The 17,913-nt window shown below is 46.8% G+C and overlaps 1 protein-coding gene across 1 annotated transcript in view; it reads left to right on the top strand.

Moving 5' to 3' along the window:
• The window catches only part of CLASP1 (cytoplasmic linker associated protein 1), a 167,307-nt gene extending 161,601 nt beyond the window's left edge, over positions 1–5,706 (top strand). Inside the window, exon 38 of the mRNA XM_056496335.1 lies at positions 1,623–5,706. Within this exon, the coding sequence (XP_056352310.1) occupies positions 1,623–1,709 (87 nt within the window). The 3' untranslated portion in view covers positions 1,710–5,706. The remainder of the gene's footprint in view (positions 1–1,622) is intronic.
• Positions 5,707–17,913: the final 12,207 nt, after the last annotated feature.

The raw sequence follows: 17,913 nt of genomic DNA, 5'->3' as shown, positions 1-17,913 counted from the left end.
AGCTCTGGGTCAAGTTCCCAGAACTGGATTAAATCCTGTCTCACCCTGACAAATGCCAGTGAAGCAGCACTGCACTTGCTCAGCAGTGTGAGCATTTGAAATCCCACTTAGAATATTTTAATTGTGTTAGAAGATTGGTTTCATGATACATTTGATCTTGAGTAACTGCAGGCTGCCTCTGAGCAGGTCCTTCCCCAGCCACGTTTGCCTTGCTACTTTGGCATTATATCCGGAGGTGATTGTGCAGTGAGCTGGCTCAGCTGGCTGCTCTGGCTGAAAACCAGATCTGTAGTACAAATTAAATAGCTTTTAGTCTCCTCTGTGGCCACACAGGCATCCTTGTGCAGAGTGGTAGGAATGCATGGGGATGGTGGGAGAGCAGGTCCTCTCAGCAGCAAGTTGTGATTTGAGCTGGTAGAAATGCAGGTAAAGCTTCACTCTTAATAGCAGGGCACATGTCTTCCTTTCCTTCTGGGACAACAGCAAGCTCAAATGACCCTTCAAAGAACTTTGTACCCTGGGGTCAGACTAGTTGCAAAACTCAAATTCTGACCTGATGCTTCAAGTGAAACCAAGCCCTTGATTCAACTCTGTTCTTCAGACAAGAATTTTATGTTAGTGTTTGATTGCTTTTGAGAGCTGCACAACAAGCCACCACAATTTTTTTTTCTGTTGTTTTAAGTCTTCATACCGAAGATTTCTGTGCAAGAAATTTTAAGATCAATTCTGCAGGTTTTGTTTCTGAAACTGATCTGTGCATGTGAATAGCTACTTAGTTCAGAGGGCTTCATTCTGTCATTTTGTAGTCATAATTTCTTTCATGGGTAAGGAAGTATGGTATAGGCCAAAACAAAGACTAAAGACACTTGTCTTGCCACTAAACAAATTACAATTGTGCCTCCCAAGTGCTCTGCAAAGAGACAGCTATGTGTGCTGAGGTTTACCCTTTATATTTGGGATATAAAATGTTGTAGAGGCTTTATTATTCCAGTGTCCTCAGTGCCACAAGCATAGTTCACCACATCACTTACTATAAACATGTAAGTAATTCTTTTGGGTTTATGCAGACTGCCTGCCTGTTTAAATGTAAACATGAGTAATTACAGGATCTGGAGTTAAAGTGGCAAGGAGGAAAAAGAAGGCAAATACATGCAAGGGAAGTATATAGTCATAACAATTGCAGTTGCACTAGATGTACCATGTTAGTGAAAATATGATGTCATTGAAAAACACTTAAAAAACAGGGAAAGTTCAGGGGGTTTCCTGGGAGGGGGACCCATGGCTTTTGGATCACCAGTGTGCCTGCAGACCTCTGTGGGAATCCTGCTTGACCTGACCTGGCTGCAAGGATTGAGGTCTATGAACTGATGGCTGCTGAAGTGAAATGCAAGAGGCTTTTCTAAATCCCATTAGGTCTGTCTGTAACTTCAGTGGCACTGGGCATAGTCTCTAGTCTCTCTTCTGAAATATGGTCAGTTTTCTTGCTTTTCCTCCAGAGTGCCCAGTGTCAGCTCACCTCAAAATGAGCTCACCACAGAATGTGGGTCTTTACATTGGCAGGTAGCTTTTCCCCACCTTTGTTTTTCTGGGATCTTTTCCTGATGTTTCTTTCTTTCTTTCAGATGAAGCTACTAAACTTGTATATAAAGAGGGCACAGACCACCAACAGCAACAGCAGCTCCTCTTCAGACGTTTCAACGCACAGTTAATGGAGATCTGTGGACATATGTGTAGACTTAGAAGCAATCAACGGTGCCTCTCAGAGACCTTTCTGCTCCTCTTCACTGGCACGCTCCATCAGCTTCAGGAGGCCATGCAGATATTTATTGCAATCAGTATTTTAGTCCCTTAAAAGCTTTTATGTAGAATCTTACTGGTATTGAATGTAAAGGAAGCAAGGTCTGTGTCGCAGTCTTCATTAAAGGTGAACATCAGAAAGCCATACTTAAACATATTTGTATAGCCTGCTGAAATCTCAGAAATATGTTTAGGTAGCATTCTAACACCGAGTCCAAGAATCTGGACACAGGTAAAAGTCAAACAAATCTTGTTGGTTTAGTTCATACCCAGTTTTGGTTTCTGTGTGCTAGTTACCTGCCCTCTCCCCTCACCCATTCTGGCTGAGTCCTTCTCTTCTTTCAAGTCTTGTGTTCCTGTTTTGTACTCCCTGTCACAGCTCGTCTAACTTGCAGGGCTCTCCATGGGGAGATCTTTGCAGGTGTGGCTGTGATTCCAGCCTCAGATGCTTTAATACCGAGAGATACAAAGTGAGTAATGAAAATGTAGGTTCTTTTTAAACATCTGAGTTTTGTACATAGTTCTGACAGACCCCAGATGGGCTGATCTCTCTGTAACTGCTCTCCAGCCAGCTGTGCTGTCCATAAAAGCTGGGCTCTTCCTCTTTTCATTGACTTTGTAAATACTTCTCCCCTCTCAACCCATTTGGCTCTTTCATGTGTTCAAAAGACTCTCCAGGTTACCTATTACTCCCCAAAGGGAACCTGAGACCCAGTTCTGGGACAGATGTCTGCGAATAGGATGGTGGGGCGGGTTAGGCTCTGAGTGTGTCAGTGGGTGGGTAGTGGGAGCTGGCAGAGCTGTACTTCAGTGCCAGCTGTTTTCCTTGAAATCTGTAGCATCAAAGGGCTGATCTGCTGCTCTGACTGACCCACTGATGCTGCATGGCTTTGTCCTCACAACTCCTTTGCACTTTGGGCATAATGTTCATCCCAGAGGACAGAAAGGGTGTCTGAATCTGAACAGAAATACCACTTGGAAGCACCTCTGAGCCAACTGGGACAGTGCTAGTTGCCTGCCACAGCCCCTCCTGTTCCTGAAGACCCTGCAGTGCTGTTAACTGCCTTTAGAAGCCTCCTTTGTGCCATCTCCATGCACAGGCCTGCTGAGTGCTCTGTGTTTCAGAAAAGTGGGGGTCCCTCACTGGGCACTGCTGACAGCTGGGTGCTCTGGGTGAGGGTGCAGCAGGGAAAGTCCTTTTGCAGCCTAATGACACAGACCAGGTCAGAGGCAAACCAGCAGCAATCAAATACCCCATGGCACCACCCCTCCCTGAACAGAGATCCTTCTTTTTGCAAAGGGGGAGCTCCCCCTGGCTCTGCCTGTAACCAGGGAAGGCAAGAGGTTGCTAATTAACATGCTGTGTTTGGCCCTGGGCTGGATCCTGGCTGATGGGCATGCCCACCCCAAGCCTGCCATGGATCTCAGCTGGGTTTTGCTCCCAGTGCCAGTGATGCAAGAGGATGTTGGACTGCAGCTTATGGCTGCAGCTGTGGTGATGGATGTGTGTTCCCTGGCTGCTCTCAGTGCCCTGGAGTCTCTCCAGCTTCCTCCATCTCCCTTTTAGAGAGCTGAAGGGACACCTTGGGAACATACTGAGAACATGAGACTCCATTACTGCAGCAGGGGAGGGTAAAGCCCCTTCCATCAATTATCCCTGTGAGTTTAGCCCCATCTCTGAGGAGCTAAACTGGGACCTGGCACTTGGTGCCAGCTTTATTCCCAACCCTCATCTTAAGAGGAATCTGGGCTGGTGAGGGACTATGTGGTACTGGGCTGCAAAGCTTGTTGGTCCCTTTCCCTGCTCACCTGAGAGCAGGGGAGGTGACCTGCTCCTGGTCCTGTGTGCAGGCTTTTGCTGGCTGCAGGGCTAGTTCCCTCATCTTTCCCAACCAGTAATGCTATGGCAGGAGAAACCCTGTGCTTTCCTGGGGTGTGGGATACCCCCAGAGTCTTTCCACAGGCTCAGAAAAGCCATCCTCACTAAAGGGGGGGGATTGGCTGCTCCATGGTTCGTGTCTGCCTTTCCATGGACCATTTCTTTTCCACATCTTTCTGTATGCTTATTAGAATGCTCTTTTTAAATTTTTTTGAATGCTTCAAATTTGATTTTAACACAAATATATTTTTCCTTTTGAGGAAATACTCAGTTGACTTGTTGGCAGCAGTTAAGCTGTCCTGTTTGAATTTTTAGTAGCAGGCTAGAATTTTTGGGGGTGTTGGTTTTTTGTTTTGTTGTTTTTTGTTTTATTTTTTTTTTAATTGTGCTCTGAACTGCTTAGTATTTATGCCTCTCTTTCTCCCCATCTCAGCTCAGCATCTTCTGTTCCAGTTCTGGGGTTCAGAAGGTCAGCATAGCTGACCGGGTGGTGTTGTCGCTCCCAGCTGTGATGGAGCTTGGTCTATCATCATTTGCTGTTTGTTGGTTTTGATTTTTTTTTTCATTTCCATTGAATGGCACACTGTAGCAAATCTCCAGGAATTGAATTCCTTCTCCAGTGGTTTTATATGTGTTATAAATGCTGTTGGTATGCACTGAGAGTGAACGCACTGTACGGTCCCTGGCACCTCGGCCGGGGCCGAAGCTCGTCCTTGAAAAGGCGCCTGTGCAAAGGGCAGACCTGGCCTTACTTCCTGAATCAGATCCACTTCTGTTTGTCAACAGATGCTCATCAATGTGCTACTTAATTTCACTGTGTGAGTGGAGGACTGTCCATCCTTTGAGTACTCCAGGATATGTTCTACCTGTGCACAGTAGGAGCATTCTGCTTAGGTATTTATAAATCATCGCGGATAATGTACATAGTAGGGTTGTTTAGGATGTTGAACATGACCCAGTTTTTATTTTGTGTTTCCTTTGAAGTACTCAAAGGGCTAGCTCTGAATGTCACCTCTCTGATCTCCAGTTTTGACTTCAACAAGCTGTACAATCATCTTGTTTTCTCTTCAGCAAGCATAAAGGTCTCTCTGGCTACAAATCACAGTGTCCACGCAGGCTTGCAGAGGAAGGTCTGCATGCTGCAGTGCCTCACTGCTCCAGTGAAGCTTGTGTTCACCTTCTCCTGGCAGTAGCCACCTACTGCAGCTGCCTTTTTTTTTCTTGCTGCCCATTATGCAGGGCTTCAATTTTTCGTACCTTGAAAAAAAAAAAAAAAAAAGAAAAGAAAAAAAGAAAAAAAAAAAGAAAAAAGTGTATTTTCTTTTCCCACCATGCTTTAAAAATCTGAATGGGAGTTAACTCTCAGCAGACAGCAGCTCTTGGCTGCAAGGTTGCCGAAATCTCAGATGTGGATGTTTTTTCTGCCATTGGCTGCACCAGTGCTCCGTGGGCACGGGCAAATCCCGGCTCCATCTGCCCCACAGGTCTACGTACTGTAGTTCTCATGTAGTTCAGAAATACCGAGGCATGTGGCTTTCTTAAGGTACACTATGTGTGCTTGCCTGGATTACAATACAATACAAGACTGTCTTTTTAATTGCTTATTACTAGCTTACCAATAACCTGTATAAGTAATGTAACTTGCATCTTTGTCATCAGAACCTTTTCTCCCCACCCCTTTATTTATCAAGCATAATATTACATATTAAGGGACAGAAAAATAGACCTTTGTAGTACACAGCAGGACGTTGCTAACAATGTTTTAAATGGGAAGTAAAAAAACGCTCTGAAAAATGCCAGCCATGAGAAATGACTTTGTTGGCACCATGTTCATGCGCATGTATTTTTTTTTCTATTTTTTCCGCTTTTGTCATGTTACATCCATATCTGTATTTATATCTTATTTGTTTCACTTTTGAGTGTATCATGGCAATTGTACAGATGTTTTTTGTTAACATTTACGTGATAGAATTTGCTAAAAAAAAAAATTAAAATAAAACCTTTTGAGTTTGCCCTAGAATAAGTGAAAATTTGGTTTCTTCTTGGGGGAGAAACATTAGACTAATTCACTGTCCAACACAGCTCCTTACTCCAATCTGTGCTTGTAAATGATTTGGTCTTACATGACACTATTGTGTTTGAAAGCTGATGGTTCCAGTTCTGTTTAATGTCTTTATCGGTGATCTGGATGAAGGGATCAAATGCACCCTTAGTTTACAGACAATGCCAAGTTGAGCAGGAGTGTTGCTGCTGGATGGCAGGAAGGCTCTGCACATGGATCTGGACAGGCTGGATAGATGGTCTGAGGACAGTTGTAGGAGGTTCAGTGAGGTGAAGTGTCAAATCCTGCCCTTGGATCACAAAACCCCAGGCAGTGCCACAGGCTGGGGCAGAGTGGCTGGAAAGGTGCCCAGCAGAAAAGAACTGGTGCTGGTGACTGTGACTGAATGAGAGCCAGCTGTGGCCAAGGAGGCCAGTCAGCAATATCAGCAATAGTGTGGCCAGCAGGACAGGGCAGGGATTGCCCCTCTGGGCTGGGCACTGTGAGGCTACACCTCAAATGCTGTGGTTTGGGCCCCTCCCTGCAGGAAGGACATTGAGGTGCTGGAGCGTGTCCAGGGAAGGGAAATAGAGCTGTGGAAGGGTGTGGAGCATAAATACTACAAGGAGTGGCTGAGGAAGCTGGGGTGCTTACTTTGGAGAAAAAGGCTCAAGAGACACCTTATAGCTCTCTCCAACCAGCTGAAAGAGGCTGTAGGGAGGTGTTCTCTCCTCCCAAGGAACAAATTATAGGAAAAGGGCCTCAGGTTTCACCAGGGGAGATTTAGATTAGATACTAGGAAAAAAAATAATGGAAAGGGTTGTCAGGCATTGGAACTGGCAGTCCAGGGAAGTGGCTGAGGTATTTATACCTGTGGAGGTATTTAGAAGATGTAGATGTGTCACTTATGGACATGGTTTCATTGTGGACTCATCAGTGCTGGGTTAACAGCTGGGCTTGGTGACATTAGAGATCTTTCCCAAACTAAATGATTCTATGGATTTTCATGTGTTCTTTGGGATGAGACAGCAGTGCATAGACAGAAGAGAGTTTGTTTATTGAACCACCTGAAAGTATCTGTCCCTTGTATCCCCTTTGTGGTTAAGTCCCTTGTCATTTAGTCCCTTGTCCTCAGCCGCTTCTTCACAGATGGAGAATGGGGAAAGGATGTAATCCTTAGTTTAGAGGGTGTTGCTAAGCTCATCCCTATGGAGAGGACTGGAGTTGCTGCCAGCCATTAAAGGTAGGTAGCAGGTTCCTGGCAAGTGTGAAGACTTGCTAGAAGCACTTACAGCCCATTCTCAATTCATTTCTCTGTCCTAAAGAGTCTAAGCTGCTGCTTCTTCCCTCAAGTGATTTTGTGACCCCCTCCCTCCCAGTAAGGGAAGTGCCAAGGAGTGACTCAGGACATGTCATCAGAGTTGCACTCCTGGACCAAGTAAGTGTCTTATCTCAATTGTCTCCACTTAAAGAATAAGATGTTTGGGTTTAAACTGCCTGAGAAAGTGCAGCTCCGTTGATCAGTGATGACTTCAATAACTCCACTGCTTCTGACTGTGCAACCCAACCTCTTACTTGTGCAACCCTCAGTTACCCTCTCCGAGCAAACATTGCACACCCCTCTCTCACCAACCCAACACATTGTTCCTGCCTTGCCTTTCATACAGTTCCATGAAGTGTGGAAAGGGCCCACTCCAGCCCTGGCAAGGCTGGAAGAGGCTCAGGGATGTAATACTGATCTCAGAGAGGAGAGGGCAGACCATAAACCACCATCCCCTGCTCTAGCGGGGAGGGAAAAAGCCCTGCAAAGCTTTGGAGAAGCTGCTGGGGCAGCAGGGGCATGGAAATCAACCCAAGCACGAGATGGGATGGAAGGGATCTCAGAGATGAGATGTGTGCTTCTATAGGTGCAGAGAAAGGCCACCTCTCATTGGGATCCCCAGCCGTGGATGGATTTGTGGGCACCACGGGGTACAGCCAGTGTGTGCATGTGGAATGGGCTGGAGAAGGTTGGGTCAGTAGTGGGATCAGCACTTGAGTGCCTGACTGAGCACAGCTTTCTGCTGGGAGCATGGGAGGCAGTGGCACCACTGCAGCCACTGTGCCCCCTGGACCACTGCAGCACAGGAGATGCCCACAGGTTACAGATTCCCCCTGGGGATCTGACTGCAGCCAAAGGCTTGGGAAATGCTGGCCTGTTAATCCCAAGGCCCTTACACAACATTATTCTCCATGCTGCTTTGTCATTACTGGGCATGTACTGAAACAGGCCCAGCAAAGCCATCACTTTCCAAAACCCAGCTATTTACCTCCAGACTCGAGTGCCAGCCCATTAACCAGGAGCCAGGGGCTCCTCTGCACAGCTCAGGGACACAGAGAGCGGGTGCTCGCCCCTCGGGGCAGGCAGGATGCACAGGATGACACTGGTGGGGTATGACCATGGAGGGGCTGGGGGGCACAGGGCTGGGCAGAGACAGTGCTGGGCACAGGGAAAGGCAGGAGCTCATTTGGGAGGAGAGGAGAGCAGGAACAGCTGCATGGGCACCGAGGGATGGGAAGGCAGTGTAAACCAGACCAAGCTAACGCGGGGCTGGCGGGATTACAGGTGCCAGGGAAGCTGCTCACAAACACAGCGGGGACAAAGCAGCCTCCAGAGCTGAGGGGTAATGAGTAATTAATGAAGAGAGGGATGAAATTCATAATGACTCAAAAATGTCCCAGATAATGAAGTCCTTTTCTTTAAATCCACCTTTAACAAGAAAGCTAAGGGAAAGGATTTAGATCAATTAAGAAGTAAAGAAAGGCAATCCTGTAAAAATAGCTGTTGACACAAGCAAGTGGGGGAACAGCTGGAAAGTCTTGCCATGGCAGTGTATAAAACAACTGTGTATGGCATAAAGACACCCATAAGTGACAGCAGATAGGGTAACAGCCAAGAGGGAGCTTCAGAATACATTTAACAAATCCTGCAGATGTGGCAGGGGGCTGGTGCAGTGTCTGAGCTCTGGGGAGAGCATGGTGAGGAGCAGCAGGGAGCAGGAGGCACAATGCACTCCTGTGGGATGCAGCAGCCCCATATGAGCATCAGCAACCACTCCTGGGCAAGGGATATGCAGGGGCCCTCAAAGGGATTGCCCCCATTACCTTCAAACTTACCAGAGCCCAGGAGAGACAAGAGAGGCTGGAAACACTGAAGCTGCCCCTAAAACATGTTCATTACTTTCCTCTTAGGTGAAATATTTTTGTCTCTCTTTGTCTGCCATGAAGCAGGATGCTTAGGATATTCTTTTCCTTGTCCTGGTGACCCAACTTCTTAACAACCATAACCCCACCTCTCTCCTCACTGCCTTGCTGAGGGATAACCCCTGTAAGTTCCATTGTGCCTGGACCTGTCTCTGCCCCCTCTAGGGGTGCCCTGATGCAGGGTCCTGCTTCCCCTGTGCCAAAATGCTCCCTCGTGGCACAGGCTCAGCACCTCTGGGTGGGTTGGTGCTTGGGACCAGAAGGGTTAAACAGATGGCCTGTCGCAGGGGCAGTTTCTTGACTGCTGGTCTATAAATAGGAGCTGGGTTTCTAATCTGCTTGCCACTTGTTTCCACTCCCTGCCAGTTTTTTCCTGCTTTTTCCTGCAAGGAGGTAACTGCAACTTCTACAGTCTGCAGCCCTACAGACACTGGTGGGAGAGGAAGAGGAGCAGCTCAGTCCTGCCCAAAGAGACTCATGTGTCAGTCCTACCCCAACCCATCCTCAGTCTCATACACACACACACACACACACACAAAAAAAAAAAAAAAAAAAATAATAATAATAATAATAATAATAAAGAGAGAAAGAGAGAAACCAAGTCCTGCCCTGAGAGGGGCTCCAGGATCCTGGTCTGTCTTGAGATTCCCCAGTCCAGTTTGACTCCTGCCTTGCCCCTCCAGAGGTGCCTCAGAGCCATTCAGGGACAGGTGAAGCCCTGATGCAAGCCCTGCAAGCTCACGTGGTCGACCTGGTCCAGCTCCCGGGGTGAAAAATCCCTCTTGGTGGAGAGGGATAAGGGAGTGGGGGCTGGCAGTGGTTTTGGTCTCTTTGCAAGTCTCCAATCTGCTGGCTACCCCCAAGCCTGCATGCCCTGCCCTATATCCTCCATCTCTCCAAAAACGAGAACAACTCCATCCTGCTGAGCAGCAGGCTGTAAATCCTTGTGAGGACTTGCTGGAAGAAGGGACTGGGGGTTTGCAGAGAAGGTCTGTGAAGAAAAGCTGGCTTCCCACTGGGGTGGGGAAGACATGGGCAGGTTGGAGGCAGGCCAGAGATTACCAGGATGTGATGACTCCCAGCAAGCTTGACCTGGGTTGGATAACAGGCAACAGAAGGGGCTCAGGAAGATGTGAGAGCAGCCCTCAAATATGCAAGAGGCAAATGCACAGGGGGGGTTAATCTCTTCTCTGGATAGAGCAAGGCATTTTGGGCTTAACAATAAAAATTTAGACAAGGAAAACATAACAGAGTAATAAAGTTAACTCGTCTCCAGGCATAATTTTGCAAAGGTATGATGTGATCAAGCATGTGAAGGAACAGAATCCTTCTGCTGTTCTGACCTGTTACATGTCAGTCCACTTAAACCTGGAAGCTCAGCTTGGACCAGGTTCACTGTTGATGGACAAGGAACAGACTGGAGGAGAATTGCCCAAAAAGTGGGGCAGGTCATTGCATCTCCTCCCGAGCCATGTCCACACTGGGTCAGGTGCATGTCCCAGAAGCCCACCTAGGGCTTCATTGCTGCCAACAGTCAGACACTTTCCAAGGCTGCTGACTCTCTGAAATGGAAATGTCCTCCAAAAAAATGCTGAGTTTGATAAAATTGCTAAGGGATCCTGCTGTCTTCCCTGACAGCTTGGCTCTGTGCCCTGCATTTGGAGTAGCTGCTGGGAGGGAGGTTAGTCTTGGCAGCCAAAGAAATGTGATGCCCAGGGCTCCCAGGGTGATGGCTCTGCTGAGGCTCTGGACAGGCTGTCCCAAGCTGGGGCACCCTGGTGGCATCTTCAGCCTCATGTTCCCCACCACTCTGCCTTGCAGCTGCCCCTGAAGCTTCTTGGGCCATGGAGTGTCCTCCATGGAAAACATCTTGTTTCAGACACCGAACTACCCTTCTGTTCCTCACATATTTTGCACCCTACCTGCACCCCAGCACCTCTTGCCCTGGGAGGATGGAGAACACCCACTCAGAGTGACAGTGGTAGTAATTTAGTCCCTGTCTTGCAAAAGACCAGCTCTTCTTCAATAAGAAATAAATGGAGATGGGTATTTGCCTCGTAGAGCCAACCCAGGTAAGCAGAAAGCTCCAGTAGCTTTTGCATTCCATTGATGATGGAGAAGCACCTCCAGTCTGACCCAGTTTGGCTCCTGGCAGCATCAGCCTGAGCTGTGCTCATCTGAGCCCCCACAGAGGTGGGGTTGAAGGTTTGGCCACCCTCTTCCTCGCTCAGCTGTGCCCTCTTAGCACTGTCATGGGTGTTCCCCATGAAGCCCATAAGGGGCTCCTTTTGCTGTTCACCATCCCCACCACTTCTTGTTACAGCTCCCTGGTTTATACCTGGCTGCAGATGGTCCTTGCTAAAGGACCACAGTGGGATCTGTCTCTGAAAGTTTAATGAAGCTTTTAAGAAGTCCCTGGAGGTTTTCCTTTCCAATGAGCTTCTTCATCACGCTGGTAAGCCAAAACTGCTCCTGTCAGCTGGGGGCTGAGAGCCAGGAGATGGTACCCTTACCCTCTGCTGCTGAGAGGAGCCTGTGCCTTACCCTCAGCTACTCCTGGCTGGTCAGCAAGAGGTGACAGATCCAGGGCTTCTCTGGGACAAACCCTTCCTAGTGGGAGGTGGAGGCAGGACAGCTCTTTTCGTTCTGAGCTAGAACCTGAAATCCATCCTGCTCCAAAATAATGCTTGGAGCTACTGGGAGTGCTGCAAAGGGAACCTTGAAAGGGATCTCAGCTTAATCTGTGATACATCTGCAACCAGGGCAGAGGGCCTTGGCTCTCCAGGAAGTGTCCAGGAATCAGGGTCACTGTGGGGAAGGGATGCAAGCTTCACTGCAACAGGCTTCAAAAAACCAAATCTCTGGAGCTGCCCAGCTCCTGCCATGCAGCATGGGAGCCAGAGCCACTCCCATCCCTCTGGGACACATCTGCAGCTTGGAGCACTCCCTGCAGGGCAGTGCTCCCAGGATGTGGCAATATCCTCCCAGTAACATTGTTCTTGCAGTCATTACCAGCACGTGTATTCTCACTCTGTTTTGGCTTTTTTTTTTGGGCAAGTACTAAACATTAACTTAGATTTGTACTTAATAACTTGGGGGTGTGTTTGGAACTCAGTGCAGAGGGGACACCCTCAACCCCCTTCTCCTGGCCTTGCCAAAGGTTTAGGGATGCCAAAGCAAGATAGTCACTGAGTGCACAGCATCATTCACTGAGCACACACCTATGCTTGGCTGACAGCATAGGCAGGTATCCACCAAAAATCTTTGATTTCCACGATTATCATAACTAGGAGGACCTCACTGATTTGAAGGCAGAGTGAATAACCTTCTCAGCAGAAATCAAAGCCCCGGAGGGGACCGGTATGTACAGGAATGGCATTAACAACTAATCCCCTCTAATCCAAGATGACATCCTTATCACATGAGGGCATAAAATGTAATTAGACTTATATAGTGCTATCTCCAGAGCACTAAGCAAATATTAACTAATCCATCTTCCCAGTGCTCCTGTGGCGACAGCCCAGTTGCCCTGGATGGGCAGGTGGGGAAGCAGAAGCATGGGATGGTGCACTAACAGGGTCCCTTTCAGGAGAGGGTGTTGAAAACTGTGCATCCAGAAAAAAAATTAGCAAAGCAATTTACAGTCACTGGGAGACCTTTTGGGGACATGGGGCACATCTTCCTTCAAGGCTCCTGCTTTTCTGCTATGTCTCAGCACTTCCAAGATCCCTCCACAGCTATTACATATCTGTAGGGAGTTAAAACACCTGTATAGTCATGGGCTTCCTTTGTTGTTGAAACATTTAAATTTTATCCAACCATGCCTTCAGCTCTGTCTGTGTTAGGGTTTGTTTTCTAGCCTTATGTCCCAGGTTCCTCCCATCACATGGATGCTGCAGAAGGCACCTTCCCCAGGGAGCCTCCCCTCCCTTGGCTCTCTGAGATGGGAAATGCAGCTGATGGTCCCTGCCTGTGTGGGGTGATGCCGCTTCCCTTGGGACTAAAGCCAGCATGCAGGCTTTGCAACCTGAACTGAGCACTGCCAAGGCACCTGGCAGTGGGCAGGGAGCTCTGCCTCAGCCCTGCCTGCACAAGGCCTTTCAATGGGCTGGTTTTCCTTCAGAGCCTGATTCCCTTGGAGCAGCAGGACCATTTGCAGCAGCGGGGGATGTGATCCTCTTATCATTGTTAGTTAGCCTTGGGTGCCCCTGACAAAGAGCTGCTTGTGATGGAGGAAGACACTTAAAAACAGCCACCACGTTTCTCAAGGCCTTGGGATAAGATTGTATTTCTTGAGCTGACAACGCTCTCTGCTTTAAATGCAGTTGGATGCAATTGAGTGTGAACTACAAATTCCTCAACCAGTCTCCAAAATCAAAGACACCCACAAAAAGGCCACTGGCATTTGAAAGTCAGAAAATTGAATAGGCCCCTCTTTGGTGATGACGTTCCCATGACTTGAGGACATCACCCTTGAAGCCCTGTCCCCAAACACACTTACCAGAGGCCTGGGAAGAGCTGAGTCAGGCAGGGTGAGGAGAGACAGTCTGTGCCCTTCAGGTGCTCCCCAGCTCTGGGTCACCTCTCCCTTCTGAGAGCTGCTCCCACACCCTTCAGGAACCAGTCAGTGAATGTTATGTTTTACTCTTCTTTGGATTGTTGGGACTGAATGAAACAAAACAGTGAAGGTTAGGACTCATGGGTCTGTTTGCTTTATTAATAAGGTTCCAGATTTTCTGGAATGGAAACAAAGATGCTGTATGCAGAAAATGTCAACAAACTGTCAGGAGGGAAGGTATGCCATCAAGGCACGAAGATGTTGCAGTGGTTCATGAAAAGGTGTTCAGACACTGGTCTCTTTGGAGTTGAGACTGTGCTATACCCTCAGTGGTATTCATACCTCACTAGGCTGAGAGCAGACTCCATCCCCAGTGTCCCTTGGCTTCTCCCCTCCCTGCTCCCTACACTGTGCTGGCACAGTCCACAGTCCAACTGGGACTCAGATCCAGGGACTGATCCATCTGAGAAGCAAACTGAAGACCATAAAAAGGCATTTTTTCCTCTCTTGAAGAAAGAACAATTCCCAGAGGGAGCTGCTTGCCTCCTGGCACTGCTGGTGCAGGTGAGAGGAGAGGTACAGTGTGTCTAGCAAGTGTGTGGAAGTGCATGGGGAGGCAGTGCAGCTCTCAGGGCAGGGCTATGTCACCCCAGACCCACTAGGGACACCTCACTTGCTGAGAAGTGGGTACCACAGCAGGTTTCTGCCTGCTGAGGAGCTGCTGCTAACTCGGTTTAGAGTGGCCAAAAATCCTTATGCTAAGAGGTTGCCTTCCATCCACGATGCAGTTAAAACCCACAGATGTCCAAATGTTAGCATTCTCCAGAGTGGGAGCAATCTTTGCAATTTTAGAAAGCTCACCTGACACTTTTCTAGCCTTTTAGTGCTGCCAGTAAAACTGCTGGAACATGCATGCCTTGGCCAATGTGTCCTCTAAAAGCCATTGAATATGTTCCCTTTCCTTGCCTGAGGGCCCTGGCTCCAGAGTGGAAGGGTTTCCTCCCTCTGCTTCTGGAGCTCAGGCTGCCCAGATTAAATCATGTATTGAAAAATTCCATAGCAGCTTCCGACCTCAATGAATAGCATATTCAAGGCCACTGGAAGGCTCCTGCATTTGAGTAGTTCAAGGGTTTTCAACCATTATTTTTATTTCCAGTAGAGATGGGAATCCCCCAAAAGTCACATCTAAAGCCAGCTGGCCAGTCAAGTACCATCACTTCCCACTGGAGAGGAAATGCCACCAGGAGCAACCCTGGCCCTTGCAGGGTCTCTGGGTCACTGGCTGAAGCCTGCTGCAGCATCACCCCCTCACCCAGGAGGAGCCATGGGATTGCACCTGCAGTTGCTGGCATCTAAATCCCCACGGGTGAGGGGCTGCAGAGGAAAACTCCTCTGGTCATATTTATCCATGCCCAGCTGTGTTGGGCTGGACCTGGCAGAGATACACTGTCCTTGTTTGGTGGATCCAGTAAACAAGGGGTGACCCACAGCAAAGGACAGCCCATGGGCTGAAACAAAGCCACAGCCCATCACAGGGGGACAGCAGGAGAGGAAGTTACCTTTATTAAAAGCACATTTTTTTTCACTGAAAGGTCATAGTTTGATTGTTCCCAACTCCCTGCTGCTGAGCTGGGATAACACCTGGTGTGCCACCCACAGCCTCCACCAAGAGACATCTCCCCATGTCATCGTGTTACTCACTGTTTGATTCCTAGATCTGGGCAGAAATCTGCTGAAACAGGCCACCCCTCCCCTTCTATAAATATTATCACAATGTGGCTTTCTTTTCTCGAATTCCCCATGGATTCCAAGTCATGCTGTACACTGGCACCAATGGTTTGGACCATTCTTCAATGCAGTTTATACTTTGATTGCAGGATTAAAACTTTGTAACTCACTGCTAAGTTTAGAACTGTCCAAATAAGAAACATGCAGGAAGAAGAATTCCTGAATAATTTATTTTATGCTTTTGAAGGAAAAAAAGCACAGGAGGCTGGCATAATGATAAGATCAAAATGCCAGCCACTTCAAATAAATGGAAACTATTGAAAAGCAGCTGTGATGATTAGGTATAAATCTGACTGCTTGACACTACTAAGTAGATGGGTTTATTCTATTTATTTATCATAAAAACAGCAGTGCTGTCTCACCATTAATAATCTCCATGACTGCTACTGCTCACACAAGGTATTATGAGCTGGACACTGCTGGATGCACAGCTTCCCCTTCAGTATTACCACCTCACTTCTGTTTGTGTCAAGAAAAGAGCCTTCCCAAGAGGTGTTTATAAATTATGACCAAGTTTTTTAACCTTGTTTTGATAAATGAAAGCAGATATTTGGCAGGATTTATCTGATTCATCCTCAGTGTTTACAGCAATGGGATCTCACTGGCACAATCCAGCAAATTCAGGATGCTGTGCACTTTATACTAAACAAATATTTATAAACAAATATTTATATTAAGTCAAATATGGAAGATAGAGCTACAGGTTGGGTAGTAACTTTGTCTCATCCTAGTTCTAGAGGGGGGAACGAAGATGGTTTGTGTGTTAGACTTTTAATCTCAGTTAATTGATTGCCAATTCATCTGAGGCAGTTAATGATTTGGAGAAACTGATGGGATATCTGTCTCAGGACATAATTATTTCTGTCATTCCTTTCTCAAGCTGAAACTAAATGCTGGTTAATTGGCACTGATTGATTAAGGTAGAACAATAGAAAAAACCTCCTCTGAAAGTCTGTGCTTGTCTTTGCTGTGAGATACAGGAGTGCTTCTAGCCTGAGACATTCTGTGATTCTTCTTCCACTTGCACATTTTTGACATTCCTGTAACTCCACTACTTTTTGTCAAACAATTCTTAAGTTTATCCCAGAAATCACAGACTGCAGTACTTCATGTCCCACCTAGGAAGAGATGGCTTCTCCCTGGTCCTACTGTATGGCTGCTAAGGAGAGCTAGACTGGGACTCATCACCCTGGGATTTATTCACACATCCATCACTGTCTTGGTGATGTCAGTTTGCCCTTAAGTTTCCTGCAATGTGAGATGACTTGCTCGTCACCTAATGGTGATGGGATATTTGCACGTGTCAGGTGCATCCACACTCTGTGCCATCATAGGAAATTAATACAAATGTATTAACTCATTAATACAAATATGTTAACTTGCCCCACAGGACTTGCAGAGACAAGAGATGACATCTTGTATAAGCAGAAAATCTGGGATACCCTGGGGGAGAAAGGAATATTGAGGAAAATACATTTGTAACTAGCAGTAAAGGTCACTTTCCACTCACCTCACCTTACCTTACTTTGCAGGGAATTTGGGAAGCTTCATTATTTGTCTAGGGAATTGCTGTGCAAACACAATAAAAAAGAGCCTAAGAAATTGTTTATAAAAATTAAGGGAATAACATGTTATTAGAATAATTGTAAAAATTACTGTCATTGCAAAATTGCTTTTATGTACGAATATTCCAGTTGGGAATAATTACAGTCAGACTACATGTAGCTAATAAAAGAAAACCACACTCCCTTTTCCAGTCTATCTTCTTTTTAGTTATGAATTTGTTGTGTGAATCATCTAACTAGAGCATTTCTATAAGAAAAACCTCATTGGATGGAAGCTTTACTTTGAAGCAAAGAACATATACTATTATAATGATAATAATGGTCAATGTTTTCTTGTATTTTGAGTTTTTAAACAGTATTTGTGAAGGACTATGATCTTGTAACTGTAAGTTGTGATTCTGCTGAGGTACTAAGCGTTCTCTGAGGGACTATTGAAAGGTGTTTTGAGTACATGAAGGATCTTGAATTGTTTTCCCCTCAAGGAATTTAAAATGTCTCTGAAGTGTTTCAGGGGAAATGGAAGACTGTAATGCATTTCATGCTTTGTGCTGTCCTACAACAGATAAATGCCCTGGGGTGGAGCACTTGAGTTCTTTCTACATGCTCAACTGTGTCTAATAATTATCCTGGAATTATTTCATGTCTGAAGAGTTTACATTGGAGAGGATGTGACTACTTGACACTGTTACTTTGCCAGCTCCAGATTATAATAAAGCCTTTCCTCTAGAGTTAAAAATAACCACTTTGCAGCTGGCTTTTGCATAGAAGTCTCAGTGGGGCACGACAGCACATGCAGTAGAGCAGCATGCAGACCTTTTACCATGAGTTTCTTCAAGCAGAGGGAAGCTGTGGGCATCCCACATGTGCTAGGGCATTACATGAGTGGTAAAGACCTGGGCATTGCCCTGAGCATGAGGGGATTGTGGAGCATATACACTAAAATCTGGGTCAGGACCATCATACCCCTTGCAGGATTTCACAGACTTGTTGAAATGTTGGTAGGAAGTGATCTCTGAATGTCTCTAATCTAAACTCCACCTCA

This window comes from Oenanthe melanoleuca, chromosome 7 (assembly GCF_029582105.1).
Source record: "Oenanthe melanoleuca isolate GR-GAL-2019-014 chromosome 7, OMel1.0, whole genome shotgun sequence".
NCBI classification, from domain to species: Eukaryota; Metazoa; Chordata; class Aves; order Passeriformes; family Muscicapidae; genus Oenanthe; species Oenanthe melanoleuca.
This window is presented reverse-complemented; position numbering and strand designations above follow the sequence as displayed.